Consider the following 19608-nt stretch of genomic DNA (forward strand, 5'->3'; position numbering starts at 1 on the left):
TTCAAATTCTGCTCTCTTTCTCCAGTCTGCTCGCTGTCATTTATTTTTCAGAGTCCTCGGGTAGCTGTGGCATGCATTTTGTCGAGGATTTTAGTTGCATTCAGAGGAGAGAGAGGCAGGAGTCTCCATGGAGTGTTATGTATACCCATCTTCACTGGAACCAGAACTTTTTGTTTAGTTTTGATCTTAGAATATATTCTGAAATATACTAAATTCTGTACTATGTAAATAAACTTTTGTTTTTTTATTCATGCCTATGTGGACAAAAAAAAAATGTTGCCTGCCATTTCAGTAAACAAAGAGTGTTGCCCGCCATCAAGCCATCAGCCACTGCTGCCCCTGCAGCCCCCCAGTGGTGCACCCTGAAGGGAATTCAGGATGGAGAAAAACAGGATACCGGCCCTCAATAGTTAAGATGCACATCAAAGGAATGGTTTCAGTAAACCTAGACTCTTGCATTTTCCCATACGTAGAAAAGCACTAAAATCATTAACTTGAGATGTCTGTTTTTTTGTGATTAACATCTTTTGATGTTTGACTACATGTTTCTTTTTGTTTTGTGTTGTTTCCCACAAAAACTCATATGTGTCCTGGCTCCTCCGTTACCTCTTTGGAGCAGTCCCTCAGAGCTGTCTGAGAGGCTCTATCCCTGGCTATAGTCTCCAGTAATGCCCCGAATAAAACTTAATTCTCAAATTCCATGTACATTTTTTTAGTTGACACCTATTAAGATATTTTCTTGTGATATATGAAGAAGTCAAGTAGTAGTAAGTTGTCACAGCCCAAGGAAAAAAGATTACTGGTTTTCTCTAAGCTAGAGGCAGCCTGGTATTAGAGGAAGAGTGCTGAATGGGGGAATCATGAGACATGAGTCGGGCTAGCAACTAATTCTGTGACCTTGTACGAGGTAGTTAACATCCTGCATCCTCAGTTTCTTCCATAAAAAGGTAGTGGCTTTGAGACTTCCCTGGTGGTCCAGTGGTTAAGACTCTGTGCTTCCAGTGCAAGGCCCGCAGGTTTGATCCCTGGTCGGGGAACTAAGATCCCACATGCCGCATGGTGCGGCCAAAAAAAAAAAAAAAGCTAGTGGAATAAACTATATTTCTGTGATTCTGAGGCTGATAGCTGAGAAATTGCTCCAGGTAACTTGTTTTTCTCTCAGGTGGCTTAAACTTTTGTGATTTTTCCCATTGGATTACACGTTTTGGGACTAGATTTAGGCTTTTTCTGATAGTCTTTGTTTGCTCTGTAGAATCATTGAGGTGTCTTCCTAGAGAGAAGTTATTTCTTAGCAGAGTATTACCATTGATCTTGATTGATTTTTAGATTTCTCTTGTTCCCCACACACCAAGTTAGGGTTCATAATAAATAAGATTCTCTTTGAAAGTACAGGGACTTCCCTGGCAGTCCAGTGGTTAAGACTCCGTGCTTCCAGTGCAGGGGGCATGGGTTCGATCCCTGGTCAGGGAATAAGCCCCCACATCTGCACAGAATGGCCAAAAGATTAAAAAAAAAAAAAAAAAAAGAAGAAGGAAAAAAAGTACAGTGACTGGGCTTTAGACAGTCAAAAACTGATTTTATATTTAGTTCTTGATCTCTGAGAGCTGTAGTAGCTTTATGCTTTTCTTATATTTCACTATGTTGAAAGAATATAGAGTATATTGGTTTTGCTTACCCTTAAATTTTGTTTTATCCTGAAGTCCGTGGTATTTATGGTTATTGTGAAAAGTAGTTCTTTATTTAGATCTCTATTAATATTTTTTATTATTTATGAAAAATTTTAAGGATTGAAATGTCTTGTTTGTCGAGGCTTTTTGACTTAAAAAGTTTTTGGTTATGAACAATTTCTAATACACATGAAAATAGAGAATAATATAATGTACCATCATGTATTTATCATATACCTTCATCAGTGATCAATATTTTGCCCAGGGGCTTCCCTGGTGGCGCAGTGGTTGGGAGTCCGCCGGCCAGTGCAGGGGACACGGGTTAGAGCCCTGGTCCGGGAAGATCCCATATGCCGCGGAGCAACTAAGCCCGTGTGCCACAACTACTGAGCCTGTGCTCTAGAGCCTGCGAGCCATAACTACTGAAGCCCACGTGCCTAGAGCCCGTGCTCCGCAGCAAGAGAAGCTACCACAATGAGAAGCCCGCGCACTGCTTGCCACAACTAGAGAAAACCCACGCACAGCAACTAAGACCCAGTGCAACCAAAAATAAATAAATTGTTTTAAAAAAAAATATTTTGCCCGTTTTGTTGCATTTTTTTTCTCTCCTATTTTCCTTCCTCAATATTTTTTCCCCCGGGAGTATTTTTTTTTTTAATATTTATTTATTGCTGCGTTGGGTCTTAGTTGCGGCACTCGGGATCTTCATCGCGGTATGCGGGATCCTTCTTTGCGTGCGGGCTCTTTGTTGCGGCACGCGGGCTTCTCTCTAGTTGTGGCACACGGGCTTAGTTCCCCGACCAGGGATCGAACGCACGTCCCCTGCATTGGAAGGCGGATTCTTAACCACTGGACCACCAGGGAAGTTCCTCCCCCGGGAGTATTTTAAAACAAATCCTAGCAATCATATAATTTCATGTATATATAATGTTTATTTATTTATTAAAAAAAATTTTTTTTTTGGCCATGCCGCACGGCATGTGGGATCTTATGTTCCCCTGCATTGGAAGTGCGGAGTCTTAACCACTGGACTACTGGGGAAGTCCAATATAATGTTTATTTTTGAAGTACTGGGAAGAACTCTTGGAGTTTTAATACCAGGTTCAGGTGCTAACTCTGTCAGCTATCGCCTTTGTGACCTTAAGCAAGTTGAATAGTTGCTCTAAGACCAAGTTTCCTCAAACGCAAAGTGGGGATAATGATTTTCTGCCCTTACTTCAAAATGATCTAAGGGACAAATGAGATGATGAAGATAATAAATGTAAAAGTGCTTTGTAAACTACAAACCCTAGACCCTTGAATAGTTCTGTTAAAAAGTAACAAAACAGGAGCTTCCCTGGTGGTGCAGTGGTTAAGAATCTGCCTGCCAGTGTAAGGGACACAGGTTTGAGCCCTGGTCTGGGAAGATCCCACATGCCGTGGAGCAAGTAAGCCCGTGCGCCACAACTACTGAGCTCTGCACTCTAGAGCCGGTGAGCCACAACTAGTGAGCCCGCGTGCCACAGCTACTGTAGCCCACGCGTCTAGAGCCCGTGCTCTGCAACAAGAGAAGCCACCGCAATGAGCTCGTGCACTGCAATGAAGAGTAGCCCCTGCTCACCCCAACTAGAGAAAGCCCACGCGCAGCAACGAAGACCCAACACAGCCAAAAATAAAGTAAATTCATAAAAAAAAAAAAGTAACAAAACAGCCTTATACAGGTAGCTTTACATAGTTTAGGACACACAATCTTAAGAGGGCCAATATACCAAAGCATATCAATACCTAGGGAACTTTTCTAAATTCCTAATGTACTATCCCTACCTTGAGGATTGATACCATAGTGAACGATTGGAGTGGGACCTCCTCCTGGTATATTAGAATAGAACAACATTGAAAATCATTGGTTTAGGATTCCACAGCTAATATGTACTGAAGGTGATTGTAATGATTATCTAATTCTATCATTTTTCTTAACTTTGAGGTATAATATGTATAAAATAAAATGCAACTGTTTTAAGAATACAGTTTGGTGAATTTCAAGAAGTGCATATATCCATTTCTATCACCCCAGAAGGTTTCCTTGCATCCCAGTCCAGTCCCTATCTTTATCCTCTCAGGTAATCATTGATCTCTTTGCCATCACTGTAGATGAGACTTGTCTTTCTTAGAGTTTCATAAAAGTGAAATCATACAATATGTACTCTCTTGTTCTTGTTTCTTTTGCTCAGCAGAATGTTTTTGAGACTCTTGTATGTTGTGTATTGGTTCTGTTTTATTCTGAGAAGTGTTTTTTTATAGGGGTATACTGATTATGATTCACCTGTTTATGGACATTTGGGTTGTTTCCAGTTTTTGGCAATTATAAATGAAGCTTCTTTGAACATTTGTGTACATGTCTTGGTGAGAATATATATTTTCATTTCTCTTGGGTAAATATGGAGTGGATTTGCTGAATCATATGCCAAGTATATATTTAACTTTATATGAAGTTGCCAAACTGTTTTCCAAAGTATTTGAACCATTTTACATTCCCACGAGCAGTCTGTGAAAGTTCATTTGTTCTATATTTTTGCCTACAATTTTAGCCATTCTAATGGTGTGGAGTGATATCTCTTTATAGTTTTAATTTGCATTTCCCTGCTGACTGATGATGTTAGCATCTTCTCATGTGCTTATGGCCATTCATATATCTTCTTTTGAGAAGTGTCTATTCAAATCTTTTCCCCATTTTTAAGTAAGATTGTTTTATTTTTGAGTTGTAGAACTTTATATTCTAAATACAAGTCCTTTGTAGGATAGGAATTGTATTATTTCTCTTTCTGTGGCTTGCCTTATTTTTATAATGACATTTTTTGAAGGGTAAAAGTTTAAAATTTTTATAAAATCCGATTTATTAATTTTTTCTTTTGTATTTTTTGCTTGTGTATGAAATGATTGCTTAATTCACGTTTCCAAAGATTTCCTTCTGTGTCCCATTTTGAGTTAATTTTTGTATATTGTGTGAGGTTAGGGTCCAAGGTTAATTTTTTTCTTCTCATGTAGATATTCAGTTGTGCCAGCTCCATTTGTTGAAAGACTATCCTTCCTCCTATTGAATAACCTTGGCCCCTTTGTTGAAAATCAGTTGAACATATTTGTGTAGGTCTATTCCTAAACTTTCTGTTCTGCTCCATTATTCTCTGTCTGTCCTTAAATTCAGTTCCACAGTGTCCGAATTACTGTAGCTTTGTAGTATTTCTTGAAATTAGGTAGTGCAAATTCTCCACCTGTGGGTTTTTTTTTTCATAATTGTTTTGTCTATTATAGGTCCTCTGTTGTTATTATTTTTACTTTTTAAAATATTCATGAGAATATGACACCAGTAGTCTTCTGAACAAAAAATTGTCACCTGCCATTTCAGGAAACAAAGGATGTTGTAGCTGTGAAGCCATCAGCCACTGCAGCTGTCCCCCATGGTGCACCTTGAGGGGAATTCTGGATGGAGAAAAACAGGATACGGGCCCTAGATAGTTAAGATGCATATCAAAGGAATGATTTCAGTCAGCCCAGACTCTTGCATCTTCCCATACGTAGAAAAGCACTAAAATCATTGCCTTGAGACGTCTATTTTTGTGATTAGCAGTCATCTTTTGATGTTCGACTACATGTTTTTTTTCCACAGCAAAACCTCCTATATATCCTGGCTCCTCCCTTACTTCTTTGGAAGAGCTATCTGAGATGCTGTATCCTGGGTTTCAGTAATGCCCTGAATAAAACATAGTTCTCAGCTTTTAGGTTGTGCGTTTTTTTCACTTGACAGTTTTGTATGCTGAGATCAGTTTATTATTTTTTTCCTCATCACATTTTCAAAGAGTACCTAGGATACTGAGATGATTATGCTTCTTGGAAAGGTGTTTAAATCTGATATTTGGTCTTTTCTCCTAATCTTTCATTTTGTTGAATTGAGCTTTGATTATGATCATATTCAGTATTCATCTGATACTTTGTTGAGCTTTGTTGAGTTTAACAACAGTTGAGCAGAAAATACCTATCTTCTTAAAGGTTAGGCATAGGCCTTTCCTTAATTTAAGGATTGCCTAAAGATTTGGGTTGAGTTAGTTCCTAAGATATTTTGATATTAGTGATAGGCTTTACACCATTGGTGTATTTTATGTCTTATTTTGCTTTAGTTAATACTTAACATTTTTATTTGTGTTCTTTCCAGAGGCTTAATGAATTGAGGGGTTTGTATGTAATAGCTTTGCTGGAACTTTGTATTACTGGACTCAGCAAGTCTTAAATTCTTAAAAATCAGAAATGTGTGTGGGAAGTTGTGTGAATGGTTTTGGTAGTAAAAAATGTGAACGTCTTTATTTAATGTCTTTCTATATCCAGAGAATGCCAGCCCCCATCAGATTGCGGGAGCTGATCCGGACCATCCGGACAGCCCGAACCCAAGCCGAAGAACGAGAAATGATCCAGAAAGAATGTGCTGCAATTCGGTCATCTTTTAGAGAAGAAGACAATACATACCGGTGTCGGAATGTGGCAAAATTACTATATATGCACATGCTGGGCTACCCTGCTCACTTTGGACAGGTAGGCTGGGCTGAGACCACATCTAGCAAGGGTGCTCTTATTTTAATGTCAATAGGTCAGGGGTTGTCAGTCTTTCCCGTTGGGGAGGACAGGCTATTTTTGATGTCCTTGTAGTCTGATTATTGTGGACTGAGGGTAGAATTGAGAGAGAAGGCTGCAGACCTGGGAAGGCATGATATTGCCATCAATTGTCCTTTCCATTGGGAATCTCTCATTATGTGGATTAGGGCATGTTTTGATGGTGGCAGTGAGTTTAAAAATTGACCGGGATTAACCAGTAGATTGTGATTGTTCTGTCAGAGGGCCTGGACTGTAATGAGTATACATTTAAGAAAAGTTTGCTAAATGTTTTCTTAATTATTTCCTCAGTGCAGTGATATTATGAGGAACACCCCCAACAGATGTTTTTAAGTAAAAGAAATTAGATGGTTGCCAAGTAATAGCATTTAAGGATTTTGTCCTAATTACCTCATTCCTTGATAGCTATAACCACTGTGCAGGTCTGCCTCTTGATTTGCTCCCACATACAAACACATACAGCCAGTCTGGGCATGATATTCTTGGTGATAAGTGCTTTCTTCTTTCCACGTTTGTATGTGGTAAGGGAGATTGAGTCACAGAGAAGGGTATAGTGGGTTGTTTTTTAATTCTTATGAATGCTATTAAATTTTATTTCACTTAAGAATTTAATTATATGCTAAGTAGTCTTTTTATTGCAAAGACTGCAAAATTAAAAGAAAGAATGTGCAGTATTAGGTACAAGTAGAAAAAAATACTACCCATATTTGCATTATTCAAAGATAATATTGTTAATGTTTTGATATATTTATCAGGAAAGATGGTCATCAGTTTATCTTCTGTTCAGCTCATTAACTTCAGTGGAAGGAGATGCCCTCACCCTTAGGTTAAAACAAAAAAGTAATGGGATTGAATCTTACCAGGCTGACTTGGGTTACTTTTATGCTCATTTTGGGGCAGGAAATGAGATCAGCCTCTCTAGAAATACATGTTTGAGAGTGGGAGAGCATTAATTCCCCAAAGGAAAATTGAGTTGTTAATATCAGAGGAAAGGACCAGATACTAGGCAGTCAAAAACAACAGCTGTCTTCTATAAATAAACGTCATATGCTTTTACTATATCAGAAGTGGATCTAGGCGTGGTTATCCATGTAGTACGTGACATAATTAGTATAAAGCAAATAGATGTTCATATATTCTTTTTGGTTGATTTTAAGTAGACTCATTAAGTTAGATAGTCAAGTGAAGGGAAGACTCCTAATCCTTCTACTCAGAGAGTACTACTGTTAACATCATGGAAACAGTAGATTTATATACTCCAAAGGGTGTACTGTAAAGACAAACTCTGGAATTTAAAATCATAAGATAGACTTTGGTGATACTTCATTTTGTAAAGGAGCTTTCTATATATATATCTCTAAGATTTATTTTTATAACATGTTTAAATAAAACTGCTTTTCAAGTCTGTCTAGGTGTTTTGGAACTTAATTAGATAAAACATTTAAGTCTTAGGCGGAGAGTGTTCATACTCAAGGAAAGTACTAAAATTTTGATACGAAAAAATAAAGATTTTTCTGAGTGGGAATAGGAATCATAATTTTAAGGCCCTCATTCTGTTCCCTCTGTTTGAATAAGTCACGGCCCTATCCATATGAGTAATTTGGTACCCTACCCATTGGAATTGCTTTTATAATGTACCCATAAAAAGGTTCCTATCAAGATTCTCTCTCTCCTGCATGTATGAATCACAGTGTCATTTTCATTTAATTATGTGTAAAAACAGCCAGCCTTTAATTGCATTTTATTTGTTAGATGTGCACTGTACATTATGATAGCCACTAGCTGTGTAGCCACTGGTCTTTGGAAATGTGGCTAGTTCAACTGAGGTGAATATTAAAGGAAAATAAATTTGGGGTGGGTACTTGATACAGTTATTGGAAAACTTTTAAATATGTTTTAAAACTTGGGTATGTGAATCTATTTTATCAATTGTAAGTTTTATGAAATCTAAATACAGTTCACATATTTCTGATGGATATGTAGTGTACAAATTAAGATGTGCTGTAAGTGTAAAATACATACTGTGTTTAGAAACCTTAGTACAAAAGAAAGATGTAAAATAGCTAACTAATAATTTATATGCTGATTATATGTTGAAATGATATTTTAGATATATTGGGCTGAATAAAATATATTATTAAAGCTAATTTCACCTGTTTCTTTTTCTTTTTTACTGCAGTATCTAACATGATACTGTACAACAGAAATTAAATATGAGCCAGATGTATAATTTAAAAATTTTTAGTAACCATATTTTAAAAGTCTTACTTAAATTTTACAGTAAAACCCATGAGGTAGGTAGTATCCTCATAGTACAGATGAGGAAACTGAAATTTAGAGTTTAAGTGACTTGTTTAAACTGAAATTTAGAGTTTAAGTGACTCAAGTGACTCAACCTTGTATAACTCTAAAACCTATTCATTCTTTGTGTTTAGTTTAAATCTATAAATAGCTATTTGCATTAAGTTAATTAATTATTTTAGCCCTGCCTTGCAGTAAAAAAGATTTGAGATGGCATATGTTACCAGCATCTATTTAAAAGGGAAAAAGAATAGTAGAAGGTAAGAGTTAGAAGAAGGAAGAATTCAGAACACAAGGCCTGTGTAGTTGCTGTTGGGGAGGCAGCTCAGGCAAGAAAAAAAAGATTCAGTTATGTGGTTGTTACTACTAGAATTTAAGAGCACAGCTGCGGGAACCAGACTGCCTCGATGTGAATTGGCTTTGCTACTTTACTGTCTGTGTGGTTTTGAGCAAGAACCTTATTAACCTTTCTTGTTTCCTCATATGTAAAACGGGGATATTCGTAATACTACTTTATAGGGTTATTCTAAAGTTTAATTAAATTAATAAATGTTAAACATTTGTTTTGTTCTTAAAAAACTATCAGACATTACCAATTTTACCATTTCCTAAGGGACAGCAAACAAAATTTAGGAAGAGCACTGAATTCTAAAAGGGATGTTCTTTCATGGGTCTTTTATTTAGGGGTCTTTTAGTAATGTAAGAGACAATATCCTCAACATTTTTACAACAAAAGCAATGATAGATTTCCTGTAGGGTGTGTAAACTTTCACGTGTCTGGCTTAAACACAACCCAGAAATAAAGTTGAATATCTGAAGAAGTGGGTAGATTGCAGGAGTAGAAAATGGTGGCTCAGGGCCCAAATTCTTCACAGATGTATTTTGTTTGTCCTGCACAGTACTTAAAATTGTTTTGAGTTTGCTGCCTACATGTAAAAATCAAATAACTTCTCATGGAAATCTGGATTTCTAGTTTCTCTGAGAAAGTCAAGAGGATTTGGCAACACTGGATCCACATTTTCACATGGTAGTAGTAGGCTGGGGACCTTCTCCAGGCTGGGCATGCGTTCTCTTTCTCCCCAGTTCCATCCTGGCCTGCTGTACCCAATTACCTGTCTGCAATAGTCTTCCTCTCCATCAATATAGTATAGTATAGCATTTCACTTCCTTAGGTTCTCTAAAGTTTTACAGTATTCTCCATAAGGTCTTACACATCTTTGGTGAAACTTATTGCTAGGTTCCCTGGAGCTCTTGTTCCTATTGTAAATAGCATTCTTTAAAATTTTTAATAATTATGTTGTAGGTATATAGAAATATAATTGATTTTTGTCTGTTTATCTGCCTAGCAACATTACTTAGTTCTAAGAGTCCCTGTGGACTCCATTGTTTCCATATGGTCAACAATACTGTCTGCAAATGATGGCAGTTCCCTTCCTTTTCCATCCTTAAACATTTTCTTATTTCCTTACTATACTGTACATGGAGAACAATATTGAAAAGAAGAGGTGATAGTAGGCATCCTTGCCTTGAGCACACTTAAGCTCAGATTGTGGTCTCCAAATACCCTTTTATTCTAAAAGGGTCAGGCCCATTAGAAAGATGGCTGATGCCAAATCAGGGGCAGGAAATGTACAGAATAAGCTTGGACTGTTGTACTGTATCAGAAGTCAAGAAAAACTACAGAGTCATTTTAAAAGGATATGGTAGCCACAAGAGGAGGTTGTCATGCCTCAAAATGAGAAAGTTTGAGCTTTTAATAAAAGTAATAATTGTAGTTGAAACATACCAAGTAAGTTTATATCAATGAGTTCATAATAATTAAAAAATTTTTTGAAAATTTCCTTGGTCATCTTTGGAGGATACTAGGGAACTGACTCATTATTTTGAAAACTGATAAATAAAAGGAAAGAAACAAACATTTATCCTGCCTTTCCTTACCAGTAGTTCCTTGTAAAGGAATTATTGCTAAGTTCCTTCTGAAGGAACTATTGGTGATCCAATGGTATATACAGAGAAATTGCTCCTTAGAGGAATAATCCAGCTAATGAAGAAGGAATGGAAGAATTAGGATATTACCATTTTGCAACCCCTGATGATCATCGGTGCTGCTAATGTCACAAGAGAGACAACCACCAGAAATAATTATATGCCTCCTGATGAAAGTTCATACCACCACCTGCGAATTATATTTGCTAAATCGAAACAAAAGAAAAACTGATAAACCTGAATCTGATCAAGCCTCCTTGTCTGTTTAAAAAGAGACGTTTTATAAGCGTTCATTGTAGTTTTGTTTCTGTTAGGAAAGCATTGGGAACAATCTGTATCTCCACAAAAAGAATAGGTAAGTTGGGCTTCCCTGGTGGCACAGTGGTTAAGAATCTGCCTGCCAATGCAGGGGACATGGGTTTGAGCCCTGCTCTGGGAAGATCCCACATGCCACGTAGCAGCTAAGCCTGTGTGCCACAACTACTGAGCCTGCACTCTAGAGCCCGTGAGCCACAACTACTGAGCCCGTGTGCCACAACTACTGAAGCCTTTGTGCCTAGAGCCTGTGCTCCGCAACAAGAGAACCCACCGCAATGAGAAGCCTGCTCACCGCAACGAAGAGTAGCCCCCGCTCGCCACAACTATAGAAAGCCTGTGTGCAGCAACGAAGACCCAACGCAGCCAAAAATAAAATAAATAAAATAAATAAATTTATAAAAAAAAAGAATAGGTAAGTTGTAGTATATTCATACATGGGATACTCTATAGCAATGAATATGACCGAATTGGAGCTTCTTGTCTGGATGTGAGTAATGCTCAAAAGATGTTGAGTGAAAAGAGCAGGAATACAATATGATACTTTGTGTAAAGTTTAAAACATTCAAAAACAATTGTCTCTACATGTATAGCTAAGGACATATGACATGACAATGATCAACGGCAGTTTTGAGTTTTGGTTACTCCTGGGATAGAGGGAACAGATTGAGGCAGAATATTCAGAGGGATTCAGTTGAATTTGTAATATTAAATTTATTAAAATAAATAGGGTAAAATTAAGATTTGATAAAGCTCGTTGGTAGGTCAAATTTTTGAGTAAAATATTTCATAATAAATTTTCTCAAGAGAAAAAAAAAAGGGGATACAATAGGAATGTTAATGCCAGAAGAATGAAAAACCAGGCTCTGGTCCATATAGATTTTATGTTACCAAGCTACATAGTGGTAAAGCAGTTATAATCTTGTTCTTCAAAAATGTGTGTGTGTGTGTGTGTGTGTATAAACTAGAAAGTTATTTCTGAGTATTAAAATGAAATACAAGTAACTAAGACCTAACCAATCAGTTGCAAATCCGTTAATGTTTACAATATTATAATTGCATCTTTTCATTAGGATGATTGTTCACATCATAAAGCTCAGTGTTAAATTAAAAGCAAATGTATATGTGCATTTGACCTTTTGGGAAATTGTTCTAAAAGCTAACAAAACGAGTGCAGCTTTTTTCTAAAGGGCAACCAGATTAATGCTGATAAAAGGCAGTATTTTTACTTGCTTCAGAAAAATGTAACAAGGCCAGAAACTTGGTAAAGTTCTCCTTTTAAAAATTGCTTTGAAATTCAAGGAAAATTGGAGCATTGAGTCATCTAGGAAAAGTATGTAAAAATTAAGTTGTTAGGCTTTCTCTCAAATCTACTCCATCAGAATATCCTGGGGGTGACCTATATATCTTAGAACCCTCTGAGGTGATTTTGATTAGTGATTTTTAAGGCACTGTATTTGTTCTAAAGGAGGCTGATAACTTCAGTCCCTTAAGGCTTGTTGCTCATGGCTCTCTGGAACGCTTCTGCTGAGAAAATATTCTGAGAAAAATTCAAGGATCAGCTGGAGAGAATTAGGGACTATTTGCCTTGAAGACATGGAGTGTAGGACAACTGTTAGGGCACTGTCTTCCATGATGTGGCTCAGTTACCTTAGTGATAAGGAAACTAGGCCCAGATTGTTGAAATAACTCACATAGGTCTCTTAGCTAGAACCAGGATAAGAGAGGCAAAGCTCCTAACTGGTTTCTTTCTGTTCCACTAAGTGTTTTGTAATGAGGTAGAAACCTTTCTCAGATGTTTTCTTAGTTTCTGAATTGGGTGGCCTTCCTACTTTGTTTTCACAGTAGCTTGTGCATGACTGTCACGGTATATATATATATATATCATATTTTATGATAAATATTCAAATGCTGGTTTTCTTTTATGTGTCCTTCTAACTGTGTATCCGAATGACTAGCACATTGGTTTGGACACAGCAGGAGCTTTCTAAATTAAAGGAAAACCACAGTGTCTCAAAACACTTGGAAAATAAATATAAAAAAATCAGTGAGTAGCAAAGGGTTACCACAGTACACCCTTTGGGATGTAGGTCGGGGGAGAGGGAGAAGGTTGCTGTGGATAAGCAAGTATCAGTATATTAAGAGCTTGTTAAGGAAGAAATTGATAGTAGGTGAAGAATACAAAATAACTGTCAGCAGAAAAGAGCACAGCCCTTGTGGGGAATAGAGATAAGAAGGGAGCATACTTCTTAACACGTTCCCGCGGCATCACAGGTATGATAGAATAGCACAGTAATTGCTCATTATGAATTTAAGTTATCTTTAAAAGGTTGATTGTTTCCATTTACTGAGTTATATTTTCATATGATTTTGTTCTTAAATTTTTCAAGGGCTTTTTCATGAAATGATTCCAAGACTCAAATGCTTTTTTGCTATTTTTTTTGAAATATATGTTGTTTAACTTTGGAGGGGGAACAAATGATTTGTTGTTTTTTTCCTTTTTAATTATAATATTATTGTATTAACTTTTCTAACTACAAGTTAGATGTAAGTTCTCTTTATCCTGCAGTGTTTTCTCTCCCAGCCCAATATTATTTATCTTTGAAATAAATAATGACAGTTCATCGACGCAAAATTTAAAGGATACAAAAGGATATACGATGAAAACTCTTTCTATCCTCTTCCAGTCACTTAGTTTCCCTCCTTATAGGCAACTTGTGGTATTCATTTCTTGACTATACTTCCAGAGACATTTTATACATCTCCAGGCGATGGACATATATATTCTCGCCTCTTCCAAAAATATATTGTAACATACTGTATGCACTGTCCACTTATTAATCTGTCTTGAAGATTAACCCATACCAATATATAAAGAGCTTCCTTGTACTTATTTTTTTCCAACTTTATTGACATGCTCATGGTAGTCATACAGCATAGTATTCTGTTATATGTGTGAATCAATTTATTTAACTGATGTCTTATTAACGGACATTTATTTCCAATCTTACTGTTTAAAGTAATACTACAATGGAATAATATCCATTATTTTGCTCATGTGTGAATATAAATGCATTGTAAGTTCCTAAAAGTGGATTTGTTGAGTCAAAGGATATGTGTGTTTGTAATTTAGATAGACCAAATCTTTCTTACTACATCTTGTGCAAGTTTATACTGCCATTACTAATGTCCTTGCACTGTTATGACAGTTTTTTATCTTTGCTAATAGGTTAAAAAGTAGTATCTCAATATGGTTTTGATTTGCATTTCTTTTTCTTTTTTAATAACTTCACTGAATCATATTTTGCATATCATATAACACACCCATTTCAGGTGTACAGGTCAATGATTTTTTAGTAAATTTTCCTAGATGGGTTTGCATTTGTTTTATGAGGAGATTGAACTTCATTTTGTATGTTTGAATTATTTCTTAGTTTGAACTGTCTGTTCAAATTCTTTGACTTTTTATATTCGTTGTTGGTCTTTTTAAAAATAAGTTTGTAGAATCCTGTTGTATAGGATTTCGTGTCTGTGAAATGAGTTGCAAATATTTTTTCCAAGTTTGTCATTTGTCTTTTGACTTTTGCTCACAGAGTTTGGGGTAAAAGCAAAAGTTTTCTGTTACCTTGGTGGTGGACTGTTTATGGTGGATTTAAAGCCAGATTTGTGGGTTAGCAGTGCTTCAGGTGGCAGTTTCAAGTAGCTCTAAGTGAGGAGCAGTAGTTCTCGATGGAAGTTGAGGTTGTTGTCTAAGGGGTGGATACATTTAATTGGTTACTATTTTTTTTCTGTTCTGTAACTCATGTAAGTGTTGAGTTGTGTTTTTAGTGATTGCTGCTCAAAAGTGGATGCCCTCTCCTCACATTTACCCACATCCCATTGTATTCCCCTCCAGTCATTTTCTTTTTCAACATTTGAAAACCTTGATAACACTTTTAATGATGACACGTGGTACAGTCTGAGCTCTATTTGCTGGCCACTGTAAATGTGAAGTGTGATCAGAGTTAATCCTTCACTGGAGTATGTATTTCAGAGGCCATTTCCAGTATATAATCTTGTATTTTCCCCTCAAATTTGTCACCTTCAAAAAAAAAAAAAACAGCAGCTCATTCTTAGAGCAAAGTCACTGTACCAACAGGAAATATTAAAAAAGAATTAATTTAGTATTTGTCCCTTTAATTTTAGTTTTTCTTTTGGCTATTTAGTTATTAGGTAAGTTTTAACAGCTGTCACAAAAAGCAACAAATTGTACTCACCAGTCATCAGTAACTTTTGGTGTGACTATCTTAAAACTTGACCTTTAAAAATATGAAGTAATATTAATGCCTGAGTGTCCTTTTCATTAGTTCACCTTAAGAAAAAAAATTTGGGTACTTTGTGTAATGCTTGCTGTTTGCCTGAAGCGTGATTCAGTAAGCATGATAAACATTTCAGTGATACCTGGTTCTTAGAACATTTTCTTTTACTGCTAAAATACTTATTTATAGAATGATTAAATGGAAAGATTTAAAGTCCTTCAGTTTGAAAAAGAGAAAGATTTTTCTAATAACATTTTAACTTGTGATTTTCTCATTCACCTCAGCAGTAATTTTTCTGCTGACATTGTAAGAATGACTGTAAACATCTTCTATTTCAGAAATTGTTTTTGAAATTTAAATTGAATGTGTAGACGGAAGGGAAGGGTAGTTAGATAATCTTTGTTGATCTCAGAGGCATTTCAGTTTTCCTTGGGATCCTGGTTATTCTCCCTTTGAGGCTTCTTTGATTTGCTCATGATGGTGTAGTCATCCCACAACATTTAGGTGTTTTTATTGTAGGTACATTGAGAGAGCAGTTTTTAAATAGCTCGAAACAGGTTTATTTGTAAACTCTTTTACATTTCTCAGTTTGACTTTCATACTTACAGGCAGATTCATATGGGAAGTAGTCTCATGTGATCTTACATTCCTGTCTACACCAGTCTGCATCTGAGCCCCTTTCCTTGGAATGCAGTGATTCTAAATGGGAGCATAGTTTGAAAAACCCCTCTTGAAGAGTCTAACTTGTGTATACCCTTTGTAAACCACTGCCCAAGAGGGAATGTTTGGCCTCTTCCATGTTAGTGAAGATGGAATGATAAAGTATATCAGAGTGACTGTGATATTCAAGAAAGGCTAAGTAGAGAGACAAACTGTTTAAATACAAGGACTCTTTTTTTTTTTTTTAATTGAAGTATTGTTGATTTACAATATTGTCTGTTTCGTGTATAGCAAAGTGATTGAGTTTTTTATATATATATATATTTCAGATTATTTTCCATTATGTTATTACAAGATATTGAATATAGTTTCTTGTGCTATACAGTAAATCCTTGTTCCTTATCTATTTTATGTATAGTAGTTTGTATCTGTTAATTACTCCTAATTTATCCCTCTCCCTCTCTCTTTCCCCTTTGGTAACCGTAAGTTTTCTATTTCCTGAGTCTGTTTCTGTTTTGTAAATAGATTCATTTGTATTATTTTTTAGATTCCACATATAAGTGATATCATACAACGTTCGTCTTTCTCTGACTTACTTCACTTAATATGATAATCTCTAGGTCCATCCATGTTGCTGCAAATGGTGCTATTTCATTATTTTTTATGACTAATATTCCATTATATGTATATATGTATATATACATATATATATTTTTATACACATACACACCACATCTTAAACCAATCATCTGTTGATGGGCACTTGGCTTGTTTCCATGTCTTGGCTATTGTAAATAACTACACGGATTCTTAAGCTCTGAGGATTGTGTAAAGAAGAATTATGTAAAGAAGAAGTCATATAAAACATTTTAGGTTAATTCCATTACTGGGTTTTCCTCTGGCTTGTGTGTGTTTGTTTACTTCTGTATTTGATTCCTAAAACCTCACCTCTCCATAGTACTTGGTTCGAGCCCTAAATGTAGCACTTTCCACATTATGTTAAAGTTATTTTTTTTGTCTATCTCTTCTTCAGTTGTACATTCCTGGTGTTTAGGACACTGTTTGGCACTTTGGTATGTTTCCAGTTACTGAGTTTTTGATATTCAAAATAGGAACCAGATACTAAATACACACATGAGCTTGGTGCTCGTTTAATATAACCTGGGAATTAAATTAGGAATTAGGTTTATTAAAACTTTATGACAACCCTTTAGTAGTTTGTATGAATATGTAGATCTAAGGTAAACTTCACAGATTATTTGGATGGCAAATACCATAGGACCTTGACAAGATGATCTGTTCCAGAACTTGATTATTATTATGAAGATATTGAACGATCTTAAACCTTTGCCTTTTATTTAGGTGGTTTGATTATACAGGTTATACCTATGTACTTTAGGTAACCATTGACTCTGGGTTAAAAACACTGCTTTCCTGATTATGGTAGCAATTTCTTAATTTTTTTCTTTTCCTTTTTTCTTTTTTAAAATTATTTATTTATTTATTTATTTTTTATTTGTAGTTGGAGTGCCTCAAGCTTATCGCCTCTCAAAAATTCACAGACAAACGCATTGGCTATTTAGGGGCAATGCTGCTGTTAGATGAAAGACAAGATGTCCATCTTCTCATGACCAACTGTATCAAGAAGTAAGTCTTAATTTCTTTCTTCCAATAACTACTTTGTACTTCTAGGTCTTTTTTATAATAAGACATCAAAAGCTTCTATTTATTGATTTTATATTTACTGTCTAGAATGTATTTGAGCTGCTTTTGGTTCTGTAGCTTATACGTAAAGAGGCTAAGCAAACGATTAAAACTTCTGTAGGGGATAATTTAACTAAATGAAGGCATTGCTGTACATCTTGAGTCATAGCAACTATTTAGCCATGAATAAGCATTTGGACTTTCATAGAATAGAAAGAGCATTGGTAAATCTGAGCTTTCTTATCATATATTTTTTTGAATACCACGAATAATGAAACATTGTGTTTATTAAATAATTACCAGTGTATATTCTTAATAAATACCATTTAAAGGTAAAAAGAGAGGTCTTGCTTGTCAGCAGTCTAATCCCAGATTTCAGTTGCTGGGAATTATATTTAGCCCTGTGAATTTTTGTGTATAAGTCCTTTTTTCTCTAATGGGTGCTTTACTGATTTACTAGTCCAGTTATGTGTTTAACTTACAAAGTTAATGCTTGCCATTCTGGAGAAATTAGAGGACCTGTGAGTAGGGAATTAACAGTTCTCAGTATCTCTCTTATAATAAATTTCTGTTAGAAAGTTACGGAAGTTTTAGGGTTTCCCTGGTGGCGCAGTGGTTAAGAGTCCGCCTGCCAGTGCAGGGGACATGGGTTCGAGCCCTGGTCCGGGAAGATCCCACATGCCGTGGAGCAACTAAGCCCGTGCACCACAGCTACTGAGCTTGCGCTCTAGGGCCCGCGAGCCACAACTACTGAAGCCCCCGTGCCTAGAGCCCGTGCTCTGCAACTAGAGAAGCCACCGCAATGAGAAGCCCGCACACCATAACGAAGAGTAGCCCCTGCTCGCTGCAACTAGAGAAAAAGCCCGTGCGCAGCAAAAAAGACCCAACGCGGCCAAAAATAAATAAATTAAATAAATTTTTTTTAAAAAAAGAAAGAAAGTTATGGAAGTTCTGATGGCCATATTGGTTAAAGGTACTTTTTGGTTTGTTTTGATTTGGTTTTGGTTTGTCTGTTGGTTTAATCTCCTTTTTTAGATTTCTTTTTCATTTATAGTATTTCTGTATTTGACAGAAAGTAGAATCAGGGGGATATAGGTGATCAATTTGAAGACACTGAACTCATATATTTTGCTGTGGTAAAAATTATAATTTAAAATTTCCCAATGGATAATGAAAAATTTTAAAATGAGAATTAACGATTGCTTGTAAATACAGTGTGTCATGTAAATACATTGACTCTGTGACTTAATTTGGGAGAATCTTGTTCTTTTTGGCCTTGAAATAAATATTAGTAATGAAAATACTAAGTTGGTTCATTTATTCAACAAATATTTATTGTATACCTGTTGTATGCCAGGAGGTGTTATGAGCTTTGGGGATGGAGAATGAAAAAAATGGACAGAAATCCTTGGTGCCATGGAGGTTACATTTTAGATGTTTAATGTGACTTTACACATTTATTCTGGACAGGCCTCTGAAAGTTTCTTTAATTTTTGTTCTTGCATGCTCTGTGCCCTTATCATTCAAGCCTTCAATCATATGCTGATAATTTGGCAGTTCTGCCTAGCAGCAAGTTCATATTAGAGACTTAATACCAAACTCAAGTATAGGTTTGTAGCTTGATAAAAATTGAAGAATAGGCATACAGGCAAAGAAGGAATCTTTGTGTTTAATTTTCATGAGACCCAGCTAAGCCCCAAGTGAATTTAGGAGAGAGCTAATAATAGTTGGGAATTGATCTGGCACTTCAGTTTAAGCTCAGTTAAAGGACTTTGGATAATTCAGTTTTTTTTTTTTTTAATTTATTTTCTTTAGTTTTTTGGCTGCGTCGGGTCTTACTTGCGGCATGTGGGGTCTTCGTTGAGGCATGCGGGATCTTTCATTGTGGTGTGGGATCTTCGTTGTGGCGTGTGGTCTTCTCTAGTTGTGGCCTATGGGTTTTCTCTCTCTTTCTCTCTCTAGTTTGTGGCACATGGACTCCAGGGTGCCTGGGCTGTGTAGTTTGCGGCACGTGGGCTCTCTCATTGAGGCACGCGAGC

The 19608-nt window shown here is 36.1% G+C and overlaps 1 protein-coding gene across 2 annotated transcripts in view; it reads left to right on the top strand.

Annotated features, from left to right (window-relative positions):
* The window catches only part of AP1G1 (adaptor related protein complex 1 subunit gamma 1), a 79281-nt gene that overhangs the window by 21118 nt on the left and 38555 nt on the right, over positions 1-19608 (top strand). Inside the window, exons 2-3 of one of the 2 annotated variants that reach the window (XM_082439017.1) lie at positions 6024-6227; positions 17388-17512. In XM_082439017.1, the coding sequence (XP_082295143.1) occupies positions 6027-6227; positions 17388-17512 (326 nt within the window). In that variant the 5' untranslated portion in view covers positions 6024-6026. Of the gene's footprint in view, positions 1-6003; positions 6228-17387; positions 17513-19608 lie in introns of those variants that run through there. The other variant, XM_082439016.1, reaches the window with a different exon arrangement.

The sequence above is a fragment of the Balaenoptera physalus genome (genome assembly GCF_965194825.1).
Source record: "Balaenoptera physalus genome assembly, chromosome: 19".
Taxonomy (NCBI): Eukaryota; Metazoa; Chordata; class Mammalia; order Artiodactyla; family Balaenopteridae; genus Balaenoptera; species Balaenoptera physalus.